General features: G+C 45.1%; 2 protein-coding genes across 8 annotated transcripts in view; one reads left to right on the forward strand and one right to left on the reverse strand.

Annotated features, from left to right (window-relative positions):
- Window positions 1–11,270, forward strand: part of VOPP1 (VOPP1 WW domain binding protein) — a 205,702-nt gene extending 194,432 nt beyond the window's left edge. For both annotated transcript variants that reach the window (XM_086365538.1, XM_086365540.1), the window contains 2 exons: window positions 806–1,044; window positions 11,028–11,270. In XM_086365538.1, coding sequence (XP_086221664.1) covers window positions 806–1,044; window positions 11,028–11,075 — 287 coding nt within the window. In that variant the 3' untranslated portion in view covers window positions 11,076–11,270. The remainder of the gene's footprint in view (window positions 1–805; window positions 1,045–11,027) is intronic.
- LANCL2 (LanC like glutathione S-transferase 2) overlaps window positions 4,198–15,726 on the reverse strand; it is an 84,125-nt gene continuing 72,596 nt past the window's right edge. For all 6 annotated transcript variants that reach the window (XM_086365534.1, XM_086365532.1, XM_086365536.1 and 3 more), the window contains 3 exons: window positions 9,677–9,853; window positions 6,912–6,984; window positions 4,198–4,510 (listed from right to left, as the gene is read on the reverse strand). In XM_086365534.1, the coding sequence (XP_086221660.1) occupies window positions 4,395–4,510; window positions 6,912–6,984; window positions 9,677–9,853 (366 nt within the window). In that variant the 3' untranslated portion in view covers window positions 4,198–4,394. The remainder of the gene's footprint in view (window positions 4,511–6,911; window positions 6,985–9,676; window positions 9,854–15,726) is intronic.

Consider the following 15,726-nt stretch of genomic DNA (forward strand, 5'->3'; position numbering starts at 1 on the left):
CTCTGGGAGCAAGTCTGTCCCTGTTCACAACCCTCCCTTTCAGTGTCCCACAGCCGAGCATGAAGCTCTTGGTAACTTCCCTATGGCCTCCCTGAGGAAACGGTTTGAAAAGCAGGCCTCCTCAGTTCTTGGGACTGTGGGGGTTATTTACATGATTATGGGTAGATTTATGTTTATGCCACTTTGGTACATGTTTTATTCTCTCATGAACGATACTTTAAGGAATGCGGTAGGGTCCCCGTTAACACATGACCAGGACTGCATCTGTTGGATGATCCCATGAAAGCCACAACAATCTACCTGGTACAGAAGCGGGAAGATCTCCAGGGCCATTGAACAAAGAACAGGCCAGAGAAACAGAAAACCCAGCCTCTCTGAACTTTTAGGTTTGGTGTAAGCCTGAAATTGTGGTTTGGCTCCTCCTTGCCCCTGTGGCAACTCTTCCCCTTGAAGGACCTTGGCGCAGCGGGCACCCGCACACAGTGTACAAAACAGCTGGCTGAAGGGGACTGAGGGGAGGCTTGGGATTTGGGATTTTCAGTTTTACTCAGGAGAGTGAGCCCGTTTCTCCACACAAAAGCACCACACCCATCCTTCGTGAACCCCATCACAAGAGCACTGTCATGTGCTAGGTGCTTTTTCCATTTGTTGTTTCATTCTAAGTCTCCCACTAACCAAATAAGGTTGGCCTGATTACACAGAAAAGCTCGGTAGGAAATCCCTTGTCCGAATTCATACAAGTAGCAGAGCCCAGATTCCACACATCCAGATTCCACAGTGTCTGCTCTTGACTTCCATTCCACAGGGTTATGGATGACAAGGACCAGCCTAACCTCATGCCAGAGGCATCAGACTGCAAGACTGACCTGGTCAGCTTACCTGTGGTCCCCTCCTGCTGGGACCAGGAAGTGCACTCAGGTCACAAGCCCCGCCCACACACCGAGGAGCTGTCCGAGGTCCTGCCAAAGGAGGGCGAGACCTGAGCCTGAGCTCCAGCCTGCTCACTTCCTGCAGGTGCTCAACAGAGATGGTGAGCTGCAAGAGGTGGGTTAGCACTTCTCTGTCAGCAATGAGCATGAGGCCTGGCATGCCGCACATGTGAACCAAACATTCGCTGGGAGGAACTGAGCCTCCCACCTCCAAGTTGGAGAAGGAAGGGGGTAGCAGTGACACTTGGGATGCAGACTGGACACCTTCATAGCCCCCCTGATCCAGTGACCTATCTCCATGGAGCAGGGGCCTTGAAGGAGCCTGCAGTCTTCCTCTGATCAGGAAAAGCAATGATGCAGCACAGCCTGCCAGGGCCACTGGCCAGTTTGACAGAAGGGTGACAGGCATCACGGTGACAATCATGCTGGAAATGACACCTGGCTCTCCTCCAGACGTGATGTGGAAAAATTCAGACTTGGAAGGGCCCTTTTTAAGCTTCAGCAAAGAGACTGGGAAGGAGTAAAGACAGTCTATAAAAATGTTTAGGGAACCTGGACTTCACACCTGAGTATTGCTTTTGTGAATTTAGCAAATGAAATAACAGCTCTAAGATTGCCTTATAAAGTTAAGAATAGTTTGAGACTGCACTGAATGGTTCGAGGGGCCCAGAAAGCAGGGGAGAGACGACAGGGCTTCTCTCAGGCTTCACTTTCTCACCTTCTGTATCGGGCACATAGGAGAGAAAGTGCTGAGTACAACTCACAAGTTTGGCCACGCTGTGACCATGGCAGGCCATCAGCTTCCTCACTGGAAAATAGTAATGAGTACAGTGCCCACCCGCAGGCATGCAGTGACCCCCCAGCCATGCCATAACCCACTCCCCCCAACCAGCCATGCCGTGATGCCGACACACTGTTGACTGTTCGGGGCAACTGTGGATGAAAAGGCCTGTTACACATGCAAGCTCAAGACAGGCTTCTCTTAGTATTACCCAGGTTCTGGAGGGCCTCGGAGTCAAAAAAGAGAGCTATTATTCTAGTGAGCTATCTAGGACATCACAACACAAGCAGTTGCCACATGTTTTATGAGGAAGGCAACCTTCACAATGGTGACCAAGGCTCCCAACCATCGCTCTTGAAGGTAGAGAGAGGTGAGAACAGAGGAAGACTCCACAAGTGTCACAACAAAACCGTTTTTACTAAGTACTGAACTAGAGTACCCCACACACTTTTTGTGGACATCAACTTTTTCTCTTTCAAATTTTAAAATGGAATTGCGCACACACATTATTTTAAAAGCTTAGACGCATTTTGGAGAAAACGAACAAATCTAAGAAATCACTGAAATGCTCTGAAAACCAAATTCACACACTATCAGAACCACTACATCAGTTGTGGGTGTTCTCTTTCTTCGGGGAACTGGGAACTGGAGCCTGTGTCACCACCAGGAGTCACAGCCTGTGCTGTGTTAACACATGTAGCAGGTAAGCAGGCTTCCAAACAAGCCCTGTAAATAACATATCCTCCATTCACCTCACAAATGCTCTATCTTCCCTCAGTATGTTAGGCAGAAGCAAGTTGAACACACAGGCAAGATGCCCAGGTAATAAGGGTCACCCTCACTGCTTCTGGTCAGGAGAAGTGGCCAGAACCCGGGTTTCCATGAGCGGCTCCCTCTTGCTGAGTGGGGTGATTCCCGTGCTGCTGCTCTGGCCTCCCCTGGGAAATGAGCCAGCCTGGATGTAACTCCGTGCCCAGGCCTGGCGGGCTGCCACTGAGGTCTGGCTGAGATGGGAATGGTGCGTGTGGGCTGAGGTCAAGTGAGCTTTTCTTACAACAGCCCAACCCACTCCAGTCCTACCTGTGGGTCCTGGGAAACTGGGCTGCCTGAGAAGCACATGAGGAGACCCATGGAGCTGGTTAGAATATACAATCATGAGGATTTATACCTATGGAAGTCATCAAATTAACTTAAAAAAACAGTCATGACACAGAAATGAGTGTCAGAAAATGAAGAGACGCATGAGGCATCATTTAGAAACCAAAGGGCACATGTTAGGGTGTTAGCCCCACAAACAAGGCTTGGCATCCCAAGAACTGCGCACGTGCAAAGGAATCTCTGTTCTGTGTGAGCATTCTTCTTCCTCCTTTATGAAAGGAGTGGAAACCAGGGCTGACAAACACTTGACAACCCCTTGTAGACAAGGAGCAGATCATCAGAGATCTACCTTGTTTTGATCAGGCCTTGACCCATAAGTGAGAAGTCTGTAGAAAGTCTCAGACCATTCATACCACGACAACAAAATCCTTCTAAAGACAGATCTACATGGTAAAAATACCATGAGGGTATGCTAATCCAAGTCAATGCCCAGTTTTAAAACAAAAAACGTCAGACAGACAGTGTAATTTTCCTGGTTAGAACTGTTTCCCATATGCATAGACACAGACTAGTACTTTATGCTTAATACATTTCATCAAATGTGAGATTTCTATCACCTGAATAATAGACAAAAATAAGGACTAAATTCATCCCAAATTTGTACTTTGATAACTTACTAAATTTTGAAAAAGGTTTAAGTGGAGGGACATGGGGATTGTAGCCACTGAACTTACAGCACTAAGTTATAATGCTGAGAGAACTGAGGCTCAGTCTGTTTTAGTGACATACACTGAACCGAGGCGTGCCAGCCCTCAGCCGCTGCTACTTGATTTCGTGTGGCCATGGAAAAGCTCCCCCGAATGCCCCGGTATCACGGGTCCACTCCTCAGGGCACAGGCTGCCTTGGATTGAGGAGAGTCTAGAACTTCACACAACAAGCCTAAGAATGGGAGTCCCAACAGGGGACAATGCTGGAATGTGCCCCCTTTGGCTTCTTATAAACACTAAGAGCACAACACACAGAGAGTGCACGTTTGACTATCTAGTGGAAAGGCTCTCCACCCCCTACTTCAGCAATCCTGTTTTATTTTTTTCATTTTTGGAGTGGTCTTTCTCTCATGCTCATCTGAAAGGCACACGCAGAAAATGCTGGAAAGTTTTACCACTGGGACATCACTGTGGAGAATTCTGTTACATAAGAGACACCACCTGCCTATTTCCTTGTTTGTCAATACAGAAAACACCTCACTTAATAGTATATACAGAGAAGTGGCTGCCGTGTGCCCTCATGCACAGCCAGCTCGGGCTCATGGACAGAGAAGGGCTTCTGTTTAGAACAACCTACACCTACAGACAGCAAACACCAAGAGACATGCACACACGACAGAGGACTGGACACGAACAATTCATATTTTACACCAGCGAGGGGGCACTGTTACAGAATGCTGATGGGACGGTCTGTCACCACACTCTGACACAGGGGGTCTAGGAAGACGTCTGCTTCTCCTTCTCCCGCCTTCAGAATTCCCAGTTGGTTCTGTGTCAGGCACTCAGCAACCTGGTGGCTTCTGGTCCAGTCAAATCTCTTAGTAGTCTTTTTGAACCTTTGTATCCCTCTGTGAAGAGCTGAGTTCAAATGCTGGAAACCGTGATGCCTCTGGGGCCAGGATGTCAGAGAGGAAGTGAATAGTGCCAGCCATGCCTGCAACGAAAAATGTCATCCATCGTGAAAAAAACGGTGTGTGGTGGGGTCCCAAGCCAACTGACTTTTAATCACTGCCTTTACTGGGGCTGTAAGGATGTGGGGAAAGGTAGTGAGGACTTTAAAAATAACTTCACACACACAAATGGAAAATCCTTATATTAGCACACAGCAGGTTTTCTTCACTATCTTATTTTTAAATCTTGCATCTTGACACTTTATGGTGATTTCATAGAACTGCTAACAAAAAAGTTAACGGCATTGCTATTGTGATATTCCAACATGTAAACTTCCTATCAGAGTCGTTATGTTTTTATTTCAAATGTAAAGCTGCATTTTATATTTTCCTTAGGTTTTAAAAATACTACTTAGAACAAACTTGCTTGGTTAAAATCCCCACCACCAATCACTGCAGTAACTCAGCAGCCTACCCAAAGGATCCCTTGGTTGGAGGGAACTCCTGCACAAAGGGTTCCAAGAGCGAGGGGCCCTGCCAGCCTCGTGGCCTCCACACAGCCACTCACCATCTGACTAGAACCAAGTTATTGGTGTCTCTTGCCAGGCATTTGTCAGGCACAGGATCCAAAAGAATCTGAGAGCTTCCCAGCCTCTAGGCAGGGAACATGCAAAGATTTTCACCCACTGGGGCTTTGAATTTGCCATTTATAAACTTGAATTTATGAACCTGAATGAACTTCATTTATAGTTAAGGTTATATCTATTATTCTGTTATTTCTATACACACACACACACAGGTTATTCTGTTATATCTGATACAACTCATTTTTTATGACATGATGAAAATTTTTATCCTGAGAAACATTTTTTCATTATAAAATCTGTGAATACTAAAAAAGATCTTTTTTTGCAAAAGATAATGACAAATGCTCTAATTTTTGTTCACTTGTCTATTATATGATTAAAATATTATCAATAGCAGAAAACACGGCATATCACTACGGACAATTCAAAACATCAAAAAGATAATGAAGGGACACTACCAAAATTTTATACACATAAATTTGACCCCACAGGTGAAATGGAGCAATATCTTAAAAATGCAAACTAATAAAACTCACTGAATATGAAATAGATAACTTACAGCCTGGTAAACTATTAAATTGAGTTCATAAATTTAAGACTCTTGAAAAAGAAATCTTTAGGCTAGGAAGGTTTTGTGGAAGAATGTTACCAAACATTTAAACCAGAATTCTTCTACCAATTAGTATACAATCTATTACAGAAAACAGAGAAAATATCAATTAGTAGGCCAGTATGGCCCAGATAGCAAAACCAGACAGTGACAGTATAAAAATGGACAGCTACAGGCAAATATTCCTTATGACTATAAATGCAAAAACCATCAACAAAATATTAGCAAATACAATTCTGCAATACATAAAAAGCACTGTACACCATGGCCAAGTAAGGTTTATTCCAGAGATGCAAGATTGGCCTAATATTTGAAAGTGAACCAATGTGATTCACAGTGCTAGGAGGCTGAAGAGAAAAATCACATGACCTTATCAGCTTTGTACTTGACGAAACTTAACACCCATCTATTATTTGATTTTTTTATAAGTATTCATTTATTCCTTCTGGAATTTACTTTGGAATTACTATAAAATGTAGCCCTAAAGTAATTAAAAAGTTGCTGTCAATTTATCCCAACCCCATTTAACCTTTGCCCTTAGTTTCTGCAACTTATGTTAGAATATCTCAGTCTCTGCAGGTCTTCTGTTTGGTTTTCCTGAATTATATTCTATGCATTCTGCCTGCAGCAGACCCTCAATGTGTTTGCTGGTTTCTTTCACTGCTCTTGTTTTTCAGAATTTTCTTATTATTTTTCCAAGTACTAATAGTTTTATTACTAATACTTTTAAATTACTAGTATTATTTTTTTTAGTTTATTTTTTATTTTATTTTTTTTAAATTTTATTTTATTTTTAAACTTTACAAATTGTATTAGTTTTGCCAAATATCAAAATGAATCCGCCACAGGTATACATGTGTTCCCCATCCTGCTTCTTTATATGACTTAAATAATTAAATGTATCTAAATAACTAACCAAGTTTGCTGTGAATAGATTAATACTATATGCATAGTATTACAGGTAAAATGCAGAGGAAAAACTTATTATTTCTTCCATCACTAAGCAGCATATAGTCTATGCATATATACTTCACAAAAGATCTAAAAATACATGGCAAAAGTTCACAGGAGCACAAATAGGCAAGGTAAAGAGACTCAGTATAGTTTTCAGCAAGGAATAACTTTGCTCCTGGTATTTGCCAGCTCTGCACCGATCACTAAGTAAGATCAACTGTGATGGTGCACAGAGCCAGGAGGACCAAACACACACACCCAGAGACTTAAACCTGGAGTTTCCATCACTCTTACCTTCAAAGAGAGAATAGGGTCTGTCAGGAATTCGGCAGCCATGTGCTCCATATTCTAGACACCACTCTGCAAACTAGGAAGAAAGACATTTATTTTTAAGGGTGGGGTTTCACTTGGTGGAAATGGAACTAATAAGACACTGTAGTGAATTCACAAAGAATCAAAGGCCCAGATGCCCAGGCAACAGAGCGGCCAGCAGTGTGGGCCTGGAGGGACTTAGCGCCACCTCTTCTAAGGAGGTGAGACCTGGCAAGTCCTGTCACCTGTCTAGGCCTGTTTCTCATCCGTCAGGGAGGATTTACCCAGGAAGGTTGTTGGGAAGACTGAAGTAAAAAGCACACAATTCACAACCTTCTATCTCTTCCAGGCATTGCCTTCCGCCCTGGCAGGCACTCTGTGCAGACAAAAACCCCTGCATGCTGAGCACTGTTGCTGAATATGCAGCGTGCCCCCCTCTCCCCTCCTTTCCTCACTGAGCCCCTGGGCTTCCCACTGCCCACCCTATTCCTCTCGAAAACGCATCCCTTAGCTTTCTCAGCAACACTTCTGAGCTCTCTGACGCTTCCTTCTGAAACTTCTTCAACGGATTTTTGTGACATTATAATAAAACCCATGCTGCTTTCTACCCTCCAGGCCCTCACACACTTCTAGCTCTTTTGATGCACTATCTATCTGGTTTTCTTAGTCAGACATCAGGAAGATATTCATACATTTCTGTCTTCTCCACATTAAAAAAAATCCACCAAATTCTGTGGGCTCAACATCCTAAGTGTTTCTAAATCTCTCTTTAGTATCATAGCCAGTATCCTTGGTTTGTAACTCTACATTTCCGCTTTTTAAAAAATATTGAGTGAGTGAGTTGTTTGGCTGCATTGGGTCTTAGCTACAGCCCTGAGGTACACAAACTCTACAGCTGAGGTGCTCAGGCTCCAGAGCACACTGGCTCAGTAGCTGCAGCACGCCAGCTTAGTTGCTCTGAATGTGGGATATGGGATCTTAGTTTCCTGACCAGGGATCAAACCCACATCCTCTGAATTGGAAGGCAGATTCTTAGCCACTGGACCACCAGGGAAGCCCCAACATTTCCTGCATTAATTATTAAACAACAATTTGGAGAAACCATGGTGATCCTTCTGAGAGAGAAGACTGAACGTGAATCACAAACCCTCATGAAGCCCCTCCTGACAGATGAGGACTCACGTGGCTGGTGGGGAGACCCAGAGCTGCTGGGACCACAGGGCTTGGGCTCCTGCACCACTGGATCTAGGCTGGGGTCCAGGCCCTCTTAAGTGTGAGAGCTTTTAAGCACTCACAAGCTCCCAGTGAGTCTACAGTGTAACCAAGGTTGAGATCTACTGACTAGGGGAAGGACTAGCTTTCTTTGGCCTCTGCCCTTCTGACTTCATCCCTCACCCTGCACCCCCTAACACTGGGCACTTGGGGTGTCGGGCTCCCCTGTGCTGCACCTGCCTCCATGGTTCTGCAGGAGCTCTTCTCCTAAGGGAGAGACACCCCCTCTCCACGCCATGCTTTCCTGGCCCACCTGAAAAGCTCTACATCTTTAGAAAACTAGCCGTGCCTCCCTCCTTGTGAAGTCTTCCCCAATCCCCACAACTTCTTGCTCATCTGCCACTGACTGCTGTCACCCGAAGCTGCCCCTCATGTCTCTGCTCCGGCCAATGGAACGTCATGGCCCCAGGGTGCTCACCCCTCCAGCTCCCTCTGCGGGTAGCTCTGCTCCCATCCCCCAGCCCTGCAAAGCCTCCAGCTCTCCTCTGGGTCTCAGTTTACATGACACTCCTGGGCCAGCACCTGCCCTCGGTGCCCCCACAAGACCCTGTGTGCACGGCCTTTGTGAGTGTGGGCACCACGGCTCTATTTCACCTGGTTTAAGAAAAGCCTTCAGAATAGTAATAAATATAAAAAATAAGCCACTCTGAATGCCCCCATCCACCCATGGTCTTGTACATTTTGATGTATTTTCCTCCAATCTTTTTTCCAGTGTCTTCGTAACTATTTTGTGAAGTGTGTATAGCAAACGTTTACTGAGTCTTGCTTTGTGCATTCATTTTCAAACACCTGAAAGCGTCTTTGTTAGTCTCCACTTGGGGCCAGGCACTGTCCCGGCTCATGGTTGAGGGAATGGCACAGGAAGAGCAAGCGGAGCACCCCGCAGTGAGCAGCAGCTCCATCACCAGGGTCGAGACCTCAGAGGTCCCCTCCACCAGGAGGATTTCAGGGGAGCCCCAGGCCTGCTGTGCCCCACGAGAGCACGGGACGGGGGGGGGGGGGAAGCAGCAGTGTGGAGCACACGGCAAGGCTTGAGGAAGCATGCGAGGGCTGAGGCACACGGGCCCTCCAGCGTGGGGCGTGGGTTCTGTGCATGGAGCAGTGTGAACCACTGGAGGACTTTAAGCAGGGGCACTGACTGATGATCTGCCCATTATCACAATTGATTTTTCTTGGAACAAATTTAGGAGGCGGATAGTATTTTTCCAGTTGAGGCTTAAAGAAGGGACGTCCTAAAGTCACGAGGCTAATAAATGCACAGGAAGGCACACTTAACAGGTTGTGGGACTGAGGAGGGCATTTCCACTCCCCAGTCCCACTGCACAGAGAGGACCCCTGAGGCAGAGGGCCAGCAGGGACACGGCTGTGTAGAAGAAACTGCAAAGCTGGGCGAAGCATGTCTGAAACCAGAGAGCTGTTTTGGGCTTTGTGTGCTCTGGAGGGCTCAAAAGCTGTCTGGATAGACATGCTCTTACCTTGCAAGCTCGGTAGAGGTACTTTTTATCCTGTGTGATGTGGTAAAGGGAAAGGAAGGAGTAGCCATTCCCAGCAGTCCCGTGGCAGATCCCATAGCCCTTCCGCAGCAGACCTCGCTGCCAAATCACGTCGCTGCACTCCACTGCATCCTTCAGGTACTTCTCCTCCTTAAAAACCTGAGAGATGGAAAACAAAGCAGTGCTAAACTAGTGTCTTAAGTAACAAACAGCACATCTCCCCTTTCTGCTGAGAAAACGTCTTGCCCTTAGGAAACCTGAAGTGACCCGAGGTGAACTGAGCCCAGTAGCAGCAGCATCGTACCAGGCAGCCTGTAGTTCCCCCCGTCTCCCCCTGCCCCAAGTGGCTTAGGAAAGTCCCAAGACACTCCTCTCCCCCGCCCTCCTTCCAGTGCGCAGTGTTTCAAAAGCAGTTCAAAGGTTAAAAAATTATGAGGAAACTGACAAGATCTCTTCGGTACAATGGTCTGGCATACACAAACTGTTTTGCACTTCCTGGGACTTACAGGCTGCAGCTCTGAAACTCCTACTCGTGTAGAAGGCAGTGGAAGATTCCACACGGCCCTGCCATCCACATCAAGAACATTCCATACCTTAGGTCAGCCATATACCCAATGCACCCGACAAGCTGTCATATAAATTGTCACAAAGAAACCTGCACAGAGCATCTTCAGCCCCTCAGCGGAGGAAGCACCATCTCCACGTGGTGGTTTCCAGTGACAGAGACAAACACACTCGGGAGAGATGACCCCGGCAGGGCAGGAGGAGGCTTTCACCACTCCGACTCCCCTTCACTCTGCTCTTTCTCCTCACACTGCATTTGTTTTCCTTCCCAGTCCTCTCCTCAGAATCTGTTATTTTATTAATAGCAATCTCTGCTGCTGCGCTCATTCCATTCTAGTGTAAACAAGTTTTAGACCATGGGTTTGAGGCAAAAGGTCACTGGAGAAGAGTTTCCTTGGGCAGCCAAAAGGATCCTCCCTGTGACCTCTTGGGTATCCAACTGAGGAGGCTCTGAGGAGCAGGAGAAACAGTGCCTGAAAGGGGATCAGCATCTGGGGGTCTGGCTGCTCGCCATTCAAAAGCCAATAAGCAGGCCAGGTTGGTGGGAAGAAAATTTGCTTTATTTCAGATGCTGGCAACGGGGGTGGGGGGAGGTGGCGGACATATTTCCAAAGACTGACTCCCCCCCCAACACCACCACCAAGCAGGAGGTGACAGCTTTTACAGAGTGGGGTGGGGGGAGGTTACATGCAGAAACAGCACAGTCATCTCTAACAGTCATCTTCACTGGTCATCAGTGGTCTGACCGGCATCATCTTGTTTGTTACAGGTACAGTTAATCTTCAGTCCTGCGGTACACTTGTTCCCATTTCTTTGAAGTCAATTCTCAGAATTGTGGCAGCTCAAGTCCTGGATACAGTCTGGTCATCATGTAGTTAACTTCTGAAAGGTTGCTAAACCATGAAAGACGCAGGGATTCTTGGCCTCCGGAGGAGAAGAATTCGATCCAGGGCAGAAATGAGGTCTGATTGCTCAGAGCTTTTGTGTAATAAAGTGAAAGTGAAGTCGGTCAGTCGGGTCTGACTCTTTGTGACCCCAAGGACTGTAGCCTACCAGGCTCCTCCGTCCATGGGATTTTCCAGGCAAGAATACTGGAGTGGGTTGCCATTTCCTTCTCCAGGAGATCTTCCCAACCCAGGGATAGAACCTGGGTCTCCTGCTTTACCACCTGAGCCACCAGGGAAGAACTGGTGTAATAAAGTTTTATTGAAGTATAAAAAAGGTAGAGAAAGCTTCTGACAGACATCAGAAGGGGGCAGAAAGAGTGCCCCCTCACTAGTGTTAGCAAGGGAGTAATATACTTTTTAATTAGTTATTACAATGAATCAAGAATATCTGGAGATTGTAAAGATCTTACTAGACCCACTCCCATAATTTACACTTTTAAGATAAAAGGATTAGCCAAAAGGTTTTCAGGAAGGAGAAACTGTCCCCAAGCAGGATATACTGTTGTCAATACAGAGTTCAGTTCAGTTCAGTTCAGTCGTTCAGTCATGTCCAACTCTTTGCAACCCCATGAATCACAGCACGCCAGGCCTCCCTGTCCATCACCAACTCCCGGAGTTCACTCAAATTCAGGTCCATCGAGTCGGTGATGCCATCCAACAATCTCATCTTCTGTCGTCCCCCTCTCCTCCTGCCCCCAATCCCTCCTAGCATCAGGGTCTTTTCCAATGAGTCAACTCTTCGCATGAGGTGGCCAAAGTATTGCAGTTTCAGCTTTAGCATCAGTCCTTCCAATGAACACCCAGGATGATCTCCTTTAGGATGGACTGGTTGGACCTCCTTGCAGTCCAAGGGACTCTCAAAAGTCTTCTCCAACACCACAGTTCAAAAGCATCAATTCTTCGGCGCTCAGCCTTCTTCACAGTCCAACTCTCACATCCATACATGACCACAGGAAAAACCATAGCCTTGACTAGATAGACCTTTGTTGGCAAAGTAATGTCTCTGCTTTTGAATATGCTATCTAGGTTGGTCATAGCTTTCCTTCCAAGGAGTAAGCGTCTTTTAATTTCATGTCTGCAATCATCATCTGCAGTGATTTTGGAGCCCCAAAAAATAAAGTCTGACACTGTTTCACCATCTATTTCCCATGAAGTGATGGGACCAGATGCCATGATCTTAGAATGTTTAAGCCAACTTTTTCACTCTCCTCTTTACCTTTCATCAAGAGGCTTTTTAGTTTCTGCCATAAGGTGGTGTCATCTGCATATCTGCAGTTATTGATATTTCTCCTGGCAATCTTGATTCCAGCTTGTGCTTCTTCCAGCCCAGCGTTTCTCATGATGTACTCTGCATATAAGTTAAATAAGCAGGGTGACAATATACAGCCTTGACGTACTCCTTTTCCTATTTGTAACTAGTCTGTTGTTCCATGTCCAGTTCTAACTGTTGCTTCCTGACCTGCATACGCGTTTCTAAAGAGGCACGTCAGGTCATGTGGTATTTCTATCTCTTTCAGAATTTTCCACAGTTTATTGTGATCCAACAGTCAAAGGCTTTGGCATAGTCAATAACGCAGAAATAGAAGTTTTTCTGGAATTCTCTTGCTTTTTCGATGATCCAGAGGATGTTGGCAATTTGATCTCTGGTTCCTGTATTTATATATAGATATATATCTATATATGTAATATATAGATATTTTGTATATATATAAAATATTGCTTTGCTATAACTATTGCCATATACTGTTGCTATATATTGCTATATACTGTTGCTTTGTGAAGCTAACAGTGACACTGTAAATCAACTATGTTGATGTTCAGTAGCCAAGTCATGTCTGACTCTCTGCAACCCCATGAACTGCAGCATGCCAGGCTTTCCTGTCCTTTGCTATCTCCCAGAGTTTGCTCAAACTCACATCCATTAAGTCAGTGATGCCATCCAACCATCTTATACTCTGTCGCCCCCTTCTCTGCTTGCCCTCATTCTTTCCCAGCATCAGGGACTTTTCCAGCAGAACTGGCTCTTCACATCAGGTGGCCAAAGTACTGGAGCTTCAGCTTCAGCATCAGTCCTTCCAATGAATATTCCGAGTTGATTTCCTTTAGGATTGACTGGTTGGATCTCTGAAGTCTAAGGGAGTCTCCCAAGAGTCTTCTCCAACACCACAGTTCAAAATCATGAACTGTTCAGCACTCAGCCTGCTTTATGGTCCAACTCTCATATCCACACATGACTACTGGAAAAAACATAGCTTTTGACTACACATATGTCAGTAAGGTGGCTCAAACAGTAAAGCATCTGCCTACAATGTGGGAGACCTGGGTTCAATCCCTGGGTTGGGAAGATCTTCTGGAGAAGGAAATGGTAACCTACTCCAGTACTCTTGCCTGGAAAATCCCATGGACAGAGGAGCATGGTAGGCTCCTACAGTCCATGGGGTCACAAAGAGGACACGACTGAGTGACTTTACTCACTCACTCACTCAATTTGTCAATAAAGTGATGTTTCTGCTTTTAAATATGTTGTGTAGGTTTGTCATAGCTTTTCTTCCATGGAGCAAGTGTCTTGCATGGCTGCAGTCACTGCAGTGATTCTGGAGCCCAAGAAAATAAAGTCTGTCATTATTTCCATTGTTTCCCCATTTATTTGCCAAGAAGTGATGAGACCGGATGCCATGATCTTGGTTGTTTTTTTTTTTTTTGAATGCTGAGTTTTAAGACAGCTTTTTCACTCTCCTCTTTCACTTTCATCAAGAAGTTCTTTAGTTCCTCTTCACTTTCTGCCATTATAATGGTATCATCTGCATATCTGAGTTTATTGATATTTCTCCCGGCAATCTTGATTCCAGCCTGAGCTTCATCCAGCCTGGCATTACACATGACGTACTCTACATATAAATTACATAAGCAGGGTGACAAAGGAGCCTTGATGTACTCCTTTCCCAATTTGGAACCAGTCTGTTGTTCCATGTTCGGTTATAATTGTTGCTTCTTTACCTGCATACAGGTTTCCCAGGAGGCAGATAAGGTAGTCTGGTATTCCCATCTCTATACTAATGCATATATATGGAATTTAGAAAGATGGTAATGACAACCCTGTATGTGAGATAGCAAAAGAGACACAGATGTATAGAACAGTCTTTTGGATTCTGTGGGAGAGGAAGGTGGGGGATGATTTGGGAGAATGGCATTAAAACATGTATAATATTATATAAGAAACGAATAGCCAGTCCAGGTTCGATGCAGGACACAGGAAGCTTGGGGCTGGTGCACTGGGATGATACAGAGGGATGGTATGGGGAAGGAGGTGGGAGGGGGGGTTCAGGATGGGGAACACGTGTACACCTGTGGCGGATGCATGTTGATGTATGGCAAAACCAATACAATAAAGTAAAAAAGAAAGAAAGAAAGAAAGAAAGAATTGTCCACAGTTTGTTGTGATCCACACGGTCAAAGGCTTTAGCGTAGTCAACAAAGCAGATCTTTTTTGGAATATCCTTGCTTTTTCTATGATCCAGCAGATGTTGGCAATTAGTTCTGGTTCCTCTGCCTTTTCTAAGTTCAGCTTGTACATCTTAAAAGTTCTCAATTCATGTACTCCTGAAGCCTAGCTTGGAAGAGTTTGAGGATTACCTTATAGCATATGAAATGAGTGCAACTGTACAGTAATTTTAACATTCTTTGGCCTTGCCTTTCATTGGGACTGGAATAAAAACTGACCTTTTCTAGTCCTGTGGCCACTGCTGAGTTTTCCAAATTTGCTGGCATATTGAGTGCAGTACTTTCACAGCATCATATTTTAGGATCTGAAATAGCTCAGGTGGAATTCCATCACCTCCACCAGCTTTGTTCGAAGTAATGCTCCTAAGACCCACTTGCCTTCGCACTCCAGGATGTCTGGCTATAGGTGAGTGATCACAGGATCATGGTTATCTGCATCATTAAGATCTTTTTTGTGTAGTTCTTCTGCATATTCTTGCCACCTCTTCTTAATCTCTTCTGCTTCTGTTAGGTCCTTATTGTTTCTTTATTCCTTTATTGTGCCCACCTTTGCATGAAATGTTCCCTTGGAATCTCTGATTTCTTGAAGAGATCTCTAGTCTTTCCCATTCTATTGTTTTCCTCTATTTCATTGCAATGATCACTCAGGAAGGCTTTCTTATCTCTCCTTGCTATTCTTTAGAACTCTGCATTCAGTTGGGTGTATCTTTTCCTTTCTCCTTTGCCTTTTGCTTTTCTTCTTTTCTCAGCTATTTGCAAGGCCTCCTCATACAACCACTTTGTCTTGCTGTTATATTTCTTTTCTTGGGGATAGTTTTGGTCACTACCTCCTGTACAACACTATGAACCTCCATCCATAGTTCTTCAGGCATTCTGTCTACCAGAACTAATCCCTTGAATCTATTCATCACCTACACTGCACACTCATAAGGGATTTGATTTAGGTCATACCTGAATGGCCTCATGGTTTCCCATACTTTCTTGTATTTTGCAATAAGGAGCAGATGGTCTGATGCATAG

Source organism: Bos grunniens, chromosome 22 (assembly GCF_055505025.1).
Source record: "Bos grunniens cultivar Pamir isolate PY7600 chromosome 22, Bosgru_T2T1.0, whole genome shotgun sequence".
Taxonomy (NCBI): Eukaryota; Metazoa; Chordata; class Mammalia; order Artiodactyla; family Bovidae; genus Bos; species Bos grunniens.